Consider the following 18,391-nt stretch of genomic DNA (forward strand, 5'->3'; position numbering starts at 1 on the left):
TGACTCTCAAGCTGGTCCTAGTGGCATTAAAAGAAGAAGGGAAGTAACCCGGAAAAAGGACTTGCCACCTTAAGTCCTAATGGAAGGGGATTCCCCTTCTAAACACTAAGACCATCAACACACTTCCCTCTTCCCATCCCATCAATCATCACCAGATCTTCAATAAAGGTAAGTGTCATGTAACTGTGCATGTCTTCTTCAGTTTGTGTGTATTAAAATTAATATTTCATGTGTTAAAAATTATTTTTTTCAATACTTTTGGGTGTCTTGCACGAATTAATTTGATTTCCATTATTTCTTATGGGGAAAATTAACTTGACTAACGATTATTCTGACTAACGATGAGCTCTCAGGAACGGATTAATAGCGTTAGTCGAGGGTCCACTGTATTTACAACTCAGTTTTCGTACTTTTTTCAGACTGCACTCAGAGGAAGCAGAGGTGATGGTGGAGACAATCTCGCCAGCAAGTGCGTTTAGCATCATGGATGACACGGCGAGCGATCGCACGCTTCTGCTTAACCCTTTGACTGTCGCAACCCCCAATCCTGAGGTGTCTCCTGGTGTCGCAAAATTTAAAAAAAAAAAAAAAATTATTTTTTCTTATGAAATGATAGAGAATCTTTTCCCGATTGTAATGACACCAAAAAAACGAAATTTGATGGAAAACTGACGGAATTATGCTCTCGCGAAGTTAGCGACCTCAGCGCTGTTTACAAATCGGCGATTTCGCGCACTTTGAGCCCTATTTTCGGCTAATTCCATTGTTCCAGTCGCCCAAACTCATAGCTATTTCTTTAGAACTCCATTTTTTCTATCAATTGAGTACAAGAAACTGCCCATTTACCGATTTCAACTACCTAATAATGTGGTCAGAAATTTGCAATTTGGCCAATTTCACGAAAACTAAAAAATATGACAATTTCAAAATAAGGTCCAGAATGAACAATGCAGACATTCCTGGCTCTAAAATAACATTTTCTTTGCTCATCAGTCATGTCTCCAGGCCCCTCTGATATTACTCTTGCTTTCTATTTTGAATTTTTATTCAAACAAAAAATAGAAGACATACTATTATGTAGACTACTGCAATAATTGTATAAATAACATCAATCCATTCATGACTGCATATTAGAATGGCTAGTTGGACACTGGCATCATTTGTTTACTTTTGAACATTGGCAAAAATCAAACATTTCCCCTACTTTGAGCTCCATTTCTAGGTTCTTTTTATAGTAAAATCAATCAAAATCACCTCTATTTCTATAATATGTTTTCCATTCTATCAAATGAGACCAAGAAAACGAGAATACAACCATAAATACTATACGAAAATAGACCACAAAGTCGGCAATTTAATTAAAAAAAAACGGTCGGAGTTTTTTTTTTCTCATTATGCACTGTGTGCTCCAGGATTTTTTTTATATGGTGCACACTGACCACACAGACCCATTCTCTCGCATGTGGGCCTACCAGCTTTCTCCTGCTTGATTTGAAGCCGCTAGAATTTATGAGTATATATACGTCAAACACGGTACCTCGTAAGACGTATATATACGGCCGCGACAGTCAAAGGGCTAAAATCAAGAAGTCTCTCTGTGGTTCTATTGTACCGGTACCTGCCCCATGCAGTGCGTTTCAAATGTACTGCACGAGCACAAGCAGGAGACCACCAAGGCACGCATTTCTGAGAATGCCTGCCCGAAGTTTGGGGTATACAATTAGAAGCTGCGGTTAAAACGGAGGACGAGAAGAGGTGTAAAAGCTCATCGATGGAGGACGAAGAAGGAACCTCTCTAAAAACAGTTACGTGTGAGTAAAGGTTCCAATTTGCCTGATCAAATTGCCAGCGTGGGATACGAAGAGGTGGTGAATATGAAGGGGAAGTAAGAATGATTGGGAAATGATCGCTGTCATGTAAGTCCGGGAGAAGAGACCAAGTGAAGTCTAATGCGGTGGAGGAAGAGCAGACTGAGAGATCGATGCAAGAGAGAGTGTGAGTCCGAGGATCAAAATGGGTGTGAGTACCTGTATTTAAAACATGGAGGGGGTGGGTGGCAAGAAAAGCCTCTAACTGAATGCCACGGGAATCACAGTGAGACCCCCCCTCCCCAGAGGAAATGGTGGGCATTAAAATCGCCAAGTAACAGAATCGGTGGCGGTAATGACGAAACAAGAAAGGCAATATCCGGAATAGATAATGCCCGAGAAGGAGAGAGATATAAAGAACAGAGCGTATACCACCTATGCAAGTGGATACGGGCTGTTGTGTAATGCAGCGAAGTACGAACAAATAGCTGATGGTACAGAATATCAGTGCGTAGAAGAAGGGCACTTTCATTAAAGGTCCCATCAGGAAAAGGAACTGAAGAATACAATAAATTATAGTCTGAGATGGGAGATAACAGCAGAGTGTAATTTTGGTTCCTGTAAGCAAACACCAACAGGGGAAAACTGGGAGAGTAACATCTGAAGCTCACCCCGATTACCCCTGACGCCGCGTATATTCCACTGTAAATAGGCCATGATTGGCAACGATAAAGATACCTGAAATCCGCAGGTAAGGGTTCCTACGGACTAGAGGAGTTAGAAAAGTCCACATGCGGAGGCAGTGGAAAACGTTCAAGCAGTGAAGGAATGGTGCGCTGTGAAGAAAGGAGTTGCGCAGATGGAGCAGAGGAGAGAGAAGGAGCGGAGGGTGGATCAGTGTCCATTGATGGTTTGGTCTCTGCAATATATTCAGAGATTGCTTCAAGTGTTTCGGAATTCAGAGATGTCGTATGGGAGACAATATTGGAAATGGTAGGGGGAGGATGAGTAAAGATTGGAACTGTATTGGACTGTACCAAGGTAGGGGGGGGGGGCGAAAGGGTGGAGGGAACTGGAGAAGCGTGGAAGGGGACAGAAGAGGCAGAAACCTGGGAGGTGGCAGAAGAGTTAGAAACTTAGGAGGGAACAGGGGAGGAAGGTACAGTACAAGGAGGAGGGTGAACCTCTACACTTGTAACAGAGCCAGTGAGAGGGGGAGAACCAGGTACAGAGACAGGGAAGGGAAAATGAGGAGGTGGAAGATGGGTAGGAGGTGTTAACAGACCTTTTTTTGACTTTAGAGGGACGATTGGGAGGAGGTGTCATACGAGATCTCGTCGCTACTGAGGCTTGTGAGAGAGAACACGAAGAAGCGAGATCAGACTGAGGCGTTGAAGTAGGGACGTCCAAGCCGAGGACAGCAAAAGAATTAGATACAGGAGTGACTATGGAAGAGGTAACCACAGAGGTGGGTGCAGAAGATGGGATACCAGAAGTGGGGGGACATTTTGAAACACGGGAATAAGAAACACGAGGTAGTCTCCCTTGGAGGCGGAGATGAGAAACTGCCATGGCATAAGGGAGACCTTCTGCCTCTTTGAGGTAACGGATTTCCCTCTCGTTTAAGTAGACTTGACAACGGCGAGAGTACGAAGGGTGAGCCTCATGACAATTAAGGCAAGAGGGAGGTCGATTGCAAGACGTATTAGAATGGTCATCGGCACCACAGACTGGGCATTCGGCTTTAGATCTGCAATATTTCGCTGGATGGCCAAATCGCCAGCAATTTCTACACTGTTGCGGTGTAGGGATCACCTTTCGAACTTGTAACCGATGTCTTGCTACATAAACTGAGGATGGGAGTTCATGGCTGTCAAAAGTTAAACGAGCCACATTGCTAGGGTATCGTCTCCGCCCGCGGGCAGGAAGAACGTAAGTGTCTACCTTGAGGATTGAGAGATCTTGGAGTTCCAGCTGTTCAAGAATGTCAGTGCCACATGTCTGGAAATTTTGTTGAACTATGGTATGGGGCAGAATGACGGTACCACTACAAGAATTGAGGGAATGATGTTTTTCAATAGTGACAGGAACAGTATCGATATGGGAAAGACGAGAAAGCTCATGAGCCTGGGTAGCATTCTGTACGGTGATGATGTGCGTACCGCTCTTAAGAGCATGAAAAGAAATATCTTTACCAACATGGCGTAGGAGTGCCTTGCCAATACTGTGGTCAGAAAGATAGGCAGTAGAGGAAGTCGGTCGTAAAGTGAAGAATTTAGTCCATTGTGCAGTCTGAAACTGAGCGTGGAAAGGTAGTAAAGGATGTGTCAATCTTTTCTGAGAAGAACGAGAAGGTGGAGAAGTATCATCAGCAGGTAATTGTCGTTGGCGTTTAGGCATGGGACCAGAGTTGGTCCGACGTGGAACGGGCCGGTGATTCGAAAATTGCCGCACCATAGAGGGAGAGGCCGGAAGCATAGTCAGAGGAGAGCGAAGGTCAGATAAATCCAAGGAGTCAGTCGAGGCCTCAGTACCTGAAGCGGGTGAGGAAACAGCATCGGCAAGAGGTACAGAGGCTTGAGGAGTGTCTGAAGAGTGGTCCAGAGACGAGGCAGGGTCAGAACGGGGTGCGGTATCAAGAAGGGGCCCGGGGGTAGCAGGTTCATGGACTAGGGCTGCCATGGTTAAGTTACTTCTTTCTTTTTGTTTTTAAGAAAAAAAAAGAAAGAAAAAATAAAAATAAAAAAAAAGAATAAAAAAAGGGGGGACCGGGGAGGTATAGTTCCTAGGAGGAATGGGATGGACCCCGGTACCCTTTCCCCTACCTAGGAACTAGAGTGCCTGTGGGAAGAAGAAAAAAAAAACAAAGGCCAAAAAGGAAGGGCAAAATAAAATGGAGGGGTGGGGAGGATGGGATAGGGAACGGGGGATTGGGGGGTAATTAGGTTCGGTGTGAGGAAGGAGACCGACAGGTCTAATTCCTCAGACAAAGAGCCTCTTCACCACGCCAAGGAGCCCCCCTTGAAGAGGTGTTACAGAGTAAAACTACAATTCATGCAACCATAATTCATGTTCTCAATAACCTCCTGTTATGTCCAAGACGACAAGTTTTAAATAAATTGGTTTGATGTGCAATGGGATATTTCCCCTTCACATCCAGGGTTAGGCCACTGTCTTATTGGAAGGCTTAGCTTCATTTCTTACTGGAAACACCCACCCACATGATCAGTTGCCTCCTAGACATGTCTCATACCATACTCTCTCTAGTGTTCATTAGTCCATTTTATCTTTCCATCACCCCCTTTTGTTTCTGGAATTATAAGCCATTACACCCAAAAGGAATTCTAGTGAAGTTGAAGATGCTGAGAAGAAAACAGTGAAACTGGCAGCGAATGGCAGCTTCAAAGTGTATGGGTGAGGCATGCACGAAAGTCAGTAACCCATAATTATAGATATATTTATTTCTTTAGAATACCTGGAAGTTAACACTGGATGGGTTTACAGTTTATTTAGTTATGGGAAAACACTATTTTGCATATGCTAAGGAAAGTCGTTTGCTATATGAAGCATTTCAAGCAAACTAATTCTAGGCCTTGCAAATTATGTACTTCATATTAATCCTAGCTCCATGGGAAAGTGGAACAGAATTCTTCCTCCATAAGCCATGCATGTTGTAAGAGGTGACTAAAATGCCAGGAGCAAGGGGCTAGTAACCCCCTCTGTATATATTACTGAATGTAAAAGGAGAAACTTTCATTTTTCTTTTTAGGCCACCCTGCCTCGGTGGGATACGGCCGGTTTGTTGAAAAAAAAAATTAATCCTAGCGTGTAAATTTAGGTTTTGTGTAGCAATTCAGCATGTAATTTTTTTTTTTAACACTGGCCAACTCCCACCAAGGTAGAGTGACCCAAAAAAAGAAACACTTTTACCATCATTCACACTATCACTGTCTTTGCAGAGGCATGCAGTTACAGCAGTTTAGATGACCCTCCAAACAGCAAATATCCCCAGCCCTCCTTTACAGTGCAGGCACTGTACTTCCCACTCCAGGACTCAAGTCTGACTAACTGGTTTCCCTGAAATCCTTCATAAAATATTACTTAAAATTAATCAAGAGTACTGCATAGTCTGTCTGATGAAGGATTATACAGTGGAACCTCGGATTTCGTCATTAATTCATTCCAGAAAGTCTGACGAAAACCGAAGTAATATTTCCCATAAGAAATAATGTAAATCCAATTAATCTGTTCCAGACACCCAAAAGTATTAACAAAAAATACATTTTATAGAGAATAACTATAGTTTTACATACAAAAACAATGAAATAAATATAAAGGACTAATGAAATGGATAAATGAACATTTAATATCACTTCTACCTTAACTGAAGACTCTTCTTGGCATATGGAAGATGCGAGGAGGGGAGAGGGAGGAGGAGAGGTTATTGGTTGGAAGGGGAATCCCCATCCATAAGGACCTCAGGTATCAAGTCCCTATCTGGGGATACTTCCCTTCTTTGTCTTTTACTGGCACTGGACCCCTGTCACACAAAAAATTTATCCAGAGAGGTCTGTTTCTGGCATCTCTAAGATTTGCCTAAAATGAGACAAGGCACTGTCATTGAACATGTTGCAGACATGGCTTGCAACAGCTTTGTTTGGGTGATATTTCTCCACAAAACTTTGCACACATGTCCTTAATCACTGAAGAAGGCACTGGTCTGTACCAAGATAGTTCCTATGGAACTGAACTTCTCCAGGCTGAGGGACTGAACCTCAAATCTACGACTTCAAGGGTGATGGACTGATTACATCGTCTTCACATCTCTACTGTTCCTGCCTACTTTCTGTATTCAACTGAAGAAGCCTACTGTGTAGGCGAAACGTTTCGGAATAAAGTTGCATAACTGTTGCCTGTGTCTTACCCACCAAGGCACTGGTCGTTGATGAGGACTTCCCGCACATCCTGGCGAGATCGACCACACGTACACCACTTCCGTACTTTGCTACAAGTTTTCTTGAATACTATAGTGTTTCTCGCCTTCTTTATCAAAGGGCTGGCACTCAATCAATCAAGTTTATTCTCTATAAGGATTACAATGCGGAGTTTATAGATTTTGGTTATTGTGTGGTTTACATGTTATAAAATACTAATTACAGAGGGGGCCACTAGGACACCTAGCATGGCTAGGTATTTCGGGCAGACTTAGATTAATTATTAACTCTAAATTATTACAAATTATGGAGTAAGTTGGTATTAAGACTAAGTGACTAAATCATAGTTTGTGAGTTTAGCAATGTGAATGCTTTTGTTTTGGCTCAATACATAGTTTCTATATTGGAGTATCACAGGCAAGCTTATGACTAGTTAGGATTCATTATTTTAAGATTAAGATTCGTATTTCTGTGTTTATAGTCAATGGGTGAGTGAGTGTAATTGTGAGCCACCAGGTGGTTTACATGTAGTTAGTTGACAGGGTGTATCAGGGAGATAAGATGTTTTCTAACTGTAGTTTTGAAAATGATGAATGTGTCTGCAGTTCTAGAGTTTTCAGGTAGGGTGTTCCAGATTTTAGGCCCTTTGACACACATTGAATTTTTGTAAAGGTTTAGTCAGACACGGGGAATGTCATAGGGATGTTTGTGTCTGGTGTTATGCCTGTGGGTCCTGTCACAACTATCAAGAAAGCATTTTAGGCCAAGGTTAATATTGGAATTCAAGGTCCTGTAGATGTAGACTGCACAGTAGTAACTGTGTTCTGAATAGGGAGTAAGTTTAGATCTATGAAGAATGGGGGAGGGGTGTAGTCAGGGATGGATTTTAGTGATTATTCTTACTGTGGCTTTTTGTTGAGTTATTATTGGCTTTAGGTGTGTTGCTGCAGTTGATCCCCAAGCACAAATAGCATAGGTGAGGTATGGATAAACGGGTGAATGGTATAGTGTAAGAAGGACATTTTGCGGCACGTAGTATCGTATCTTGGAGAGGATCCCAACCGTTTTGGATACGTTTTTTGTCGTGTGTTAGATGTGGGTGCTGAAATTCAGGTTGTAGAGGTATAGGCCTAGGAATTTGCCCCCTCATTATGTCTGGCAATTAGTGTTGCCGATCTTAGTGTTAAGTTGTGCAACACCTGCTCTGCTACCAAACATAATACATATATATGTATAGTAGGTTTTGTCAGTGTTAAGTGTAAGTTTATTGACTGTCATCCAAGTCGATATTTTGAGCAGCTCCTCATTAACAATGGTGTTGAGGGTGGCAAGATTAGGGTGAGAGATGACACAAGTCGTGTCATCAGCAAAGAGAATAGGTTTCAGGTGTTGGGATAAGTTTGGAAGATCACTGATGTAAATGAGGAAGAGCAGGGGACCAAGGACACTTCCCTGCAGAACTCCAGTATCGAGTGGCCATGTTGATGATGCTGTGTCTTTAATGGCGACATACTGATACCTATTAGTAAGGTAGGATTTGAAATGTGCAAGCGCATGGCCTCTTATACCATAATGGTCAAGTTTGCGGAGTAGGATGCCATGGTCTACTGTGTCAAAAGCTTTTCTTAGGCCAATAAAAATTCCTAGAGGAACTTTTTTTGGCCCCCATGGTGGCTTATTTAGCAGTCTCACTCAATAAACAAGCACAAAAAAATGGATTATTACAAGATATTTCGGATGAACATGCAGGGTAATGCTCACTTGACAAGAAACAAAGCCAGACTGACTCAGAATGCGTGGGATGCTTTGTGTGGGCACAGGAAACCGAGGTGATGAATGAAAACTGGGACAAAATTTTGACGAAAAAAGTCATCGAAAACCGAATTCAACAAAAACCAGGGCAAATGAAAACCGAGCTTCCACTGTACTACAATTAGCTAAGAGTATTGGCTGAGTGAAAATTACATTAATTACCCATTCCCATGTCTTTAACAGTTATTCACCTACCTTAGCTATGCAGGTACAGTATTCATACAACTGCTGAATGTGATTGATAATAAAATATGAAAAAAGTTATTAAACAAAACAGTTATGAAGATATGACCTAGCTGAGTGTAAATGTAAGTTCTCCAGTAATGAGCAGGTTATGCAGTGGAGACATATATTGTGCCTATGGGAAGAAATTTTTTTTTTTTTTTTAACAAGTTGGCCGTCTCCCACCGAGGCAGGGTGACCCAAAAAGAAAATCCCCAAAAAGAAAATACTTTCATCATCATTCAACACTTTCACCTCACTCATACATAATCACTGTTTTTGCAGAGGTGCCCAGAACACAACAGTTTAGAAGCATATACGTATAAAGATATACAACATATCCCTCCAAACTGCCAATATCCCAACCCCTCCTTTAAAGTGCAAGCATTGTACTTCCATTTCCAGTACCCAAGTCCGGCTATATAAAAATAACTGGTTTCCCTGAATCCCTTCACTAAATATTAGCCTGCTCACACTTCAACAGCTCGTCAGGTCCCAAATACCATTCACTCCTATCTGACACACTCACGCATGCTTGCTGGAAGTCCAAGCCCCTCTCCCACAAAACCTCCTTTACCCCCTCCCTCCAACCTTTTCGAGGACGACCCCCTACCCCGCCTTCCTTTCCCTACAGATTTATACGCTCTCCGTGTCATTCTACTTTGATCCATTCTCTCTAAATGACCAATCCACCTCAACAACCCCTCTTCAGCCCTCTGACTAATACTTTTATTAACTCCACACCTTCTCCTAATTTCCACACTCCAAATTTTCTGCATAATATTTACACCACACATTGCCCTTAGACAGGACATCCCCACCACCTCCTCGTTGCAGCATTTACAACCCAAGCTTCACACCCATATAAGAGTGTTGGTACCACTATACAGGTCTCCCTCAACATTCACATTTTCAACTTTCACGGGCTTCACACATTCGCGAATTCCCAACCGCCAAATTCCCAGCCACCAAATTCCCAGCCGCCAAATCATATTTAAGTTTCCCGCCACCTGCGAGTCCCTACTACCCTCCCTCCGACCCCCGCAACTGGCAGCCAGCCCTCCCACCACTCAGTGTGGTGAGTGTTTTGTTTGTTCATTATTTGCTATTAAACTACAGTATAAATAATGCAAACCCATTCATGACTGCATATTGGAATGGCTATTCGGACAGGTATTAGACGGTGACATCATGTGTTTACTCTTGACACTGCAAAGAATTAAACATTTCTGCTACAGCTAATAATAACAATAGTAATAATAATAATAATAATAAATGATATAATTGAAGAAGGAAATTGTACAAAAATACAAGGGAGTGGTTGACACATCGTCAGTGTGGCTTTGTTTATGCTGGAGTGAACATTAGTCTCCCTGCTCTTCCAAACATTTCACGATAATTCATTGTTTGGTGCTTGTAGATTGAGTGTGACTGGAGTGGTAGAGGCAGTGATTGAGGCAATGGTATTTAATAACATACATGTTAATAATAATAATACATGTTATTAATAATATGTACTATTATTATTTATAACATGTTATTAAATACATACATGTTAATAATAATACATGTTATTAATAATAACATGTACTATTATTATTTATAACATATATGTTATTAAATACCACTGCCTCAACCACTGAATTATTGTGAAATGTTTGGAAGAGCACAGAGACTAATGTTCACTCCAGCATAAACAAAGTCACACTGACGATGTGTCAACCACTCCCTCGTATTTTTGGAAAATTTCCTTCTTCAATTATATCGTATTATTATTATTATTATTATTATTATTATTATTACTATTGTTATTATTAGCAATAGCAGAAAAGTTCGATTCTTTGCTGTGTTCAAGAGTAAACACATGATGTCACCGTCTAATACCTGTCCGAATAGCCATTCCAATATGCAGTCATGAATGGGTTTACATTATTTGTACTGTAGTTTAATAGCAAATAATGAACAAACAAAACACTCACCACACAGTGGTGGGAGGGCTGGCTGCCAGTTGCGGGGGTCGGTGGGAGGGTGGTAGGGACTCGCAGTGGTGGAGTCTGTGGTATTTAATAACATACATGTTATTAACATACATGTTATTAAATAACATACGTTATTAAAGCATAGCATGTATATATTTAGTACAATTTACGACGTTTTCATGTATTTTATGATTATTCATGGTTCAACAAGTTAAGGAAGCAGTATTGTAATATATTTCCCTACAATATATTGGGGCACCAAACATTCACGGTTTTTCAACATTCGCGAGGCTCTTGATCCCCTAACCCTCGCGAATGTTGAGGGAGACCTGTACTTTCATACATTCCCTTCTTTGCCTCTATAGATAATGTTTTTTGTCTCCACATATACCTCAATGCACTACTCACCTTTTTTCCTTCATCAATTCTATGGTTAACCTCTTTCTTTCATAAATCCATCCGCTGACACATCAACTCCCAAATATCTGAAAACATTCACTTTTTCCATACTCCTCTTCTCCAATTTGATATCCAATTTTTCTTTATCTAAATCATTTGATACCCTCATCATCTTACTCTTTTCTATGTTCACTTTCAACTTTCTACCTTTAAACACACTCCCAAACTCGTCCACTAACCTTTGCAACTTTTCTTTAGAATCTCCCAAAAGCACAGTATTATCAGCAAAAACTAACTGTCAATTCCCATTTTGTATTTGTTTCCCCATAATTTAATCCCACCCCTCTCCCGAACACACTAGCATTTACTTCTTTTACAACCCCATCTTTCTTCTTTCTTTCAACAAACCGGCCGTATCCCACCGAGGCAGGGTGGCCCAAAAAAGAAAAACGAAAGTTTCTCTTTTAAAATTTAGTAATTTATACAAGAGAAGGGGTTACTAGCCTCTTGCTACTGGCATTTTAGTCGCCTCTTACAACACGCATGGCTTACGGAGGAAGAATTCTGTTCCACTTCCCCATGGAGATAAGAGAAAATAAACAAGAACAAGAACTAGAAAGAAAATAGAAGAAAACCCAGATGGGTGTGTATATATACATGTATATGCTTGTACATGTATGTGTAGTGTGACCTAAGTGTAAGTAGAATTAGCAAGACATACCTGAAATCTTGCATGTTTATGAGACAGAAAAAAGACACCAGCAATCCTACCATCATGTAAAACAATTAAAGGTTTCTGTTTTACACTCACTTGGCAGGACGGTAGTACCTCCCTGGGCGGTTGCTGTCTACCAACCTACTACCTAGGACAACCCCATCTATAAATACATTAAACAGCCATGGTGACACTACACATCCCTGTCTAAGACCTACTTTTACTGGGAAGTAGTCTCCCTCTCTTCTACACACCCTAACCTGAGCCTCACTATCCTCATAAAAACTCTTTACAGCATTTAGTAACTTACTACCTATTCCATATACTGGCAACATCTGCCACACTGCTCCCCTATCCACTATCATATGCCTTTTCTAAATCCATAAATGCAATGAAAACTTCCCTACCTTTATCTAAATAGTGTTCACATATATGCTTCAATGTAAACACTGTGTATCTACACATCCCCTACCCAGTCTAAAACCTCCTTGCTCATCCGTAATCCTACATTCTGTCTTACCTCTAATTCTTTCAATAATAACCCTACCGTACACTTTTCCTGGTATACTCAGTAAACTTATTCCTCTATAACTTTTACAATCTCTTTTGTCCCCCTTCCCTTTATATAAAGTTATATAAAGGAATTATACATGCTCTCTGCCAATCCCTAGGTACCATCCCCTCTTTCATACATTTATTAAACAAAAATACCAACCACTCCAACACCATATCCTCCCCTGCTTTTAACATTTCTGTCATGATCCCGTCAATTCCAGCTGCTTTACTCCCTTTCCCCTTTCATTCTACGTAATGCCTCACACACCTCCCCCACACTCGCATCCTGCTCTTCTTCACTCCTAAAAGATGGTACACCTCCCTGGCCAATGCATGAAATTACCGCCTCCCTTTCTTCGTTGACGTTTAAAAGTTCCTCAAAATATTCCCACCATCTACCTAATACCTCCATCTTATGGTTAAAAAAAAAAATAGGTTGGGTTCAGTTTTTTTTAATTTACCAAAGCATTTTTCCCACAGGCCCAAAATATAGCTGGTTTCAGTTGCACAACCCATTTAATGTTGTAGAATTTATGTAATACAAAATGTGTTGAAGTAAATTTTGAGCAAATCTCCACAAATTTTTTTTTTTTTTTAACAATTTCCCCCAAAACAATGTCTAGTGCATAACTCACTTATTATACACTAACCTATAAATTATCATCTAACTCTAAAATGAAACTAGATACATATTTTGTATACCAAACGAGATGCTAGATAATTCTATTAAGAATAAGTAAACTTTAGTAAGAGAGAACTTCCATGCTGCGCTGACACAAATAATTCTTTCAGATTTTCTGTATTTCATGTACCTGTTAGCATAAGATTTTTATACCAATTGTCTATTGTTTACTAGAATCTACAGGCACTGTATAAACCCTTAAGGATTTAGCACTTCCTTATGAATATAATACATAATTTAAATTTACAATACCTTGGTTTATTCATCAGTGAGGGACTACAAGTTCGTTCTATATCCTCCTGCTGGACTGTAACATCTGAACATATACTCTGAAAGAGCAAATACAAATATTTATACATTAATACACTAATACAGAAAGTATGAACCTGAATCCGTCTTGTAAGAAAATGAAATGAGTAAAATGCCTCTAGCAGTAACACTGGATACTCAAAATCTGCAGATACAGACATCTGTTTTTTTAACCCTTTCAGGGTTTTGGCCGTACTAGTACGGCTTACGCACCAGAGTTTTTGACGTACTAGTACGCCTAAATTCTAGCACCCTCAAATCTAGTGAGAGAAAGCTGGTAGGCCTACATATGAAAGAATGGGTCTATGTGGTCAGTGTGCACAGTACAAAAAAAAATCCTGCAGCACACAGTGCATAATGAGAAAAAAAAAAAAACTGACCGTGTTTTTGGATTAAAACAGCAACTTTGCACTGTATTTTCGTATGGTATTTATTGTTGTATTCTAGTTTTCCTGGTCTCATTTTATAGAATGGAAGACATATTACAGAAATTGAGATGATTTTGACTGGTTTTACAAAGAAAAGTACCTTGAAATTGAGCTCAAAGTAGCAGAAATGTTTAATTTTTACCGAAGTTCAAAAGTAAACAAATCATGCTAAGCGTCCAATACACGTCAACTGGTGAGTCTAATATTCTTTCACAAGTGTGCCGATATTATTTATGTCATTTCTACACTAATGCAGTAGTCTGCATAACAGTAAATCTTCTATTTTTTGCGAGAATAAAAATTCAAAGTGGAAAGCAAAAGAATGTAAGAGGGGCATGGGGGGCGTGACTAATGAACAGGGGAAATGTTATTTTAGTGCCAGGAATGTCTTTCTTGTTTATTCTGGACCCTATTTGGAAATTGGCATCTTTTGAAATTTGTGTGAAATTGGCAAAATTGCTAAATTCTGACCACTGTATTGGATAGTTGAAATTGGTAAATGGGTAGTTTCTTGTACTCATTCGATAGAAAAAATGGAGTTCTAGCAAAATAGTTATGATTTTGTCGACTAGTACACTGGAATTGGCCAAAAATAGGGCTCAAAGTGGGCAAAATTGCTGATGCGTAAACATCGTTGAGACTGCTAACTTCACGAGAGCATAATTCCGTAAGTTTTCCATCAAATTTCATACTTTTGGTGTCATTATGATCGGAAAAAGATTCTCAATCTTTTCACAAGAAAAAAATAATTTTTTTTTTTAAATTTGGCGACCCTGAGAACAAGTCTCGGAGAGGGCCTGGCGACCCTGAAAGGGTTAAACCGTATATACAGTGCAGTATAAGCACTATATGTATGATAAAACAATACACAGTTGCCTCTCTTTGTAGATTTAGATTATCCAGTGTTTTTATTTATGATTATGTTAGCTAAAGTTTTTCTGGCTTTGTGCCATTTCTATGTCAAAATCTCTCCCTATTTAAACAATTTCTTATGGACATTAATATTAACCAGATTTCAGTGATGCATTGGATGTGTGATCTCAAATATTAAATGAACCCATATCTGGAAATAATTTATATGCAGATAAAATGTACATATTTGCAGTTTCTACAGTCACATTCTTAATATTCTGGAATCAATTATTTTGGAAGAAACTCCTGTAAATCTTTCAACAATGGAATTCAAAACAGAAGATCCTGAAGAGTCCTCCAATTATTTATTGTTCCAAACTATTCAATAAGTATTGAAGGTTTTGTCTAACCCTCAAGTCTCTTAAGATGTATTCCCATTGCATTACTATATACTTCAGTTACATTTTTGCCATTCTCAAGGTTTTTATAGTGCGTATCCTTAACCAACAGTCTATGGATCTTAATCTCTAAATTATGCTACAGTGGAACCTCAGTATACGACCAGCTCCATACTCGAGCAAAACTCAGCACTCGACCAAACAAATATGACCTGCCAGAACTTCGCTGTAAACTATTTCATATTTCTCCAAATTTTTTGGCTTTTTTTTTTTTTTTGTATTATTTGTATAAGTCACCATGGGGCCTATGACGAATAGTGATAACAGCCGACCAAACAGAAAATTGGTTGGGAAGAAATTGTTTGATACTCAAATGGAGCGGCACTCGAATAGCCTTCTGGAACGCATTAAGGTCGTATACCAAGGTTTCACTGTACTTTCAAAATCACAATATTAAATTACCTCTGTGCCAGTTGTGGGAAAGAAGTGAATAGGTAAACAGTCAAGGTTAATGTTTTAGTAGCTGACCTATATTCAGCTGACCAGTGTACAGTGAGAAAATTTTTTTTTTTTTTATCACACTGGCTGATTCCCATCAAGGCAGGGTGGCCCGAAAAAGAAAAACTTTCACCATCATTCACTCCATCACTGTCTTGCCAGAAGGGTGCTTTACACTACAGTTTTTAAACTGCAACATTAACACCCCTCCTTCAGAGTGCAGGCACTGTACTTCCCATCTCCAGGACTCAAGTCCGGCCTGCCGGTTTCCCTGAACCCCTTCATAAATGTTACTTTGCTCACACTCCAACAGCACGTCAAGTATTAAAAACCATTTGTCTCCATTCACTCCTATCAAACACGCTCACGCATGCGTGCTGGAAGTCCAAGCCCCTCGAACACAAAACCTCCTTTACCCCCTCCCTCCAACCTTTCCTAGGCCGACCCCTACCCCGCCTTCCTTCCACTACAGACTGATACACTCTTGAAGTCATTCTGTTTCACTCCATTCTCTCTACATGTCCGAACCACCTCGACAACCCTTCCTCAGCCCTCTGGACAACAGTTTTGGTAATCCCGCACCACCTCCTAACTTCCAAACTACGAATTCTCTGCATTATATTCACACCACACATTGCCCTCAGACATGACATCTCCACTGCCTCCAGCCTTCTCCTTGCTGCAACATTCATCACCCATGCTTCACACCCATATAAGAGCGTTGGTAAAACTATACTCTCATACATTCCCCTCTTTACCTCCAAGGACAAAGTTCTTTGTCTCCACAGACTCCTAAGTGCACCACTCACCCTTTTCCCCTCATCAATTCTATGATTCACCTCATCTTTCATAGACCCATCCACTGACACGTCCACTCCCAAATATCTGAATACATTCACCTCCTCCATACTCTCTCCCTCCAATCTGATATCCAATCTTTCATCACCTAATCTTTTTGTTATCCTCATAACCTTACTCTTTCCTGTATTCACTTTTAATTTTCTTCTTTTGCACACCCTACCAAATTCATCCACCAATCTGCAACTTCTCTTCAGAATCTCCCAAGAGCACAGTGTCATCAGCAAAGAGCAACTGTGACAACTCCCACTTTATGTGTGATTCTTTATCTTTTAACTCCACGCCTCTTGCCAAGACCCTCGCATTTACTTCTCTTACAACCCCATCTATAAATATATTAAACAACCACGGTGACATCACACATCCTTGTCTAAGGCCTACTTTTACTGGGAAATAATTTCCCTCTTTCCTACATACTCTAACTTGAGCCTCACTATCCTCGTAAAAACTCTTCACTGCTTTCAGTAACCTACCTCCTACACCATACACCTGCAACATCTGCCACATTGCCCCCCTATCCACCCTGTCATACGCCTTTTCCAAATCCATAAATGCCACAAAGACCTCTTTAGCTTTATCTAAATACTGTTCACTTATATGTTTCACTGTAAACACCTGGTCCACACACCCCCTACCTTTCCTAAAGCCTCCTTGTTCATCTGCTATCCTATTCTCCATCTTACTCTTAATTCTTTCAATAATAACTCGACCATACACTTCACCAGGTATACTCAACAGTCTTATCCCCCTATAATTTTTGCACTTTCTTTTGTCCCCTTTGCCTTTATACAAAGGAACTATGCATGCTCTCTGCCAATCCCTAGGTACCTTACCCTCTTCCATACATTTATTAAATAATTGCACCAACCACTCCAAAACTATATCCCCACCTGCTTTTAACATTTCTATCTTTATCCCATCAATCCCGGCTGCCTTACCCCCTTTCATTTTACCTACTGCCTCACGAACTTCCCCCACACTCACAACTGGCTCTTCCTCACTCCTACAAGATGTTATTCCTCCTTGCCCTATACACAAAATCACAGCTTCCCTATCTTCATCAGCATTTAACAATTCCTCAAAATATTCCCTCCATCTTCCCAATACCTCTAACTCTCCATTTAATAACTCTCCTCTCCTATTTTTAACTGACAAATCCATTTGTTCTCTAGGCTTCCTTAACTTGTTAATCTCACTCCAAAACTTTTTCTTATTTTCAACAAAATTTGTTGATAACATCTCACCCACTCTCTCATTTGCTCTCTTTTTACATTGCTTCACCACTCTCTTAACCTCTCTCTTTTTCTCCATATACTCTTCCCTCCTTGCATCACTTCTACTTTGTAAAAACTTCTCATATGCTAGCTTTTTCTCCCTTACTACTCTCTTTACATCATCATTCCACCAATCGCTCCTCTTCCCTCCCGCACCCACTTTCCTGTAACCACAAACTTCTGCTGAACACTAACACTACATTTTTAAACCTACCCCATACCTATTCTCCAACTTTTTTAATGTTCTTCCCTCTTTTAAACCCCTCTTTCAATCTTATGAGGCTGCTCTTATTGCTACCCGGCGTCGTAAGAATCAGCTTCGCTTCCTACGTGACTGTCTTGCTGAACAAGTTCTGCCACCTTCCTTCTCCCACTTCCTGAAAACCAACCCACTGGGCACTCCCTTTCCTGATCATGCCCGTCTCCTACTTCAACAGCTCATTCTTTCTACTAAATCACAGGTTGAAGATGCCTTCTTTACTCTCCGTCAACGTCAACGTGCTCTCTCTGCGGCTCTACCACAGGATCTCTGTAACCTTCTCTCTACCATTGCCTTTGACACTGCTCGCCTGAATGCGCAAATTCATTCTTCCAAACTACAAAATAAACTTCAACGTCTCATCTCAGCTAGCCCTTGGTCTAAATTCTCCCTCACTGACTGTGTTACT

At 40.4% G+C, this 18,391-nt stretch overlaps 1 protein-coding gene across 1 annotated transcript in view; it reads right to left on the bottom strand.

Annotated features, from left to right (window-relative positions):
• The window catches only part of LOC128689390 (endothelin-converting enzyme-like 1), a gene marked incomplete in the record, with an annotated part of 169,871 nt that overhangs the window by 20,192 nt on the left and 131,288 nt on the right, over positions 1-18,391 (bottom strand). The window contains 1 exon segment of the mRNA XM_070086204.1: positions 13,359-13,435. Within this exon segment, the coding sequence (XP_069942305.1) occupies positions 13,359-13,435 (77 nt within the window).

The sequence above is a fragment of the Cherax quadricarinatus genome, chromosome 18 (genome assembly GCF_038502225.1).
Source record: "Cherax quadricarinatus isolate ZL_2023a chromosome 18, ASM3850222v1, whole genome shotgun sequence".
NCBI classification, from domain to species: domain Eukaryota; kingdom Metazoa; phylum Arthropoda; class Malacostraca; order Decapoda; family Parastacidae; genus Cherax; species Cherax quadricarinatus.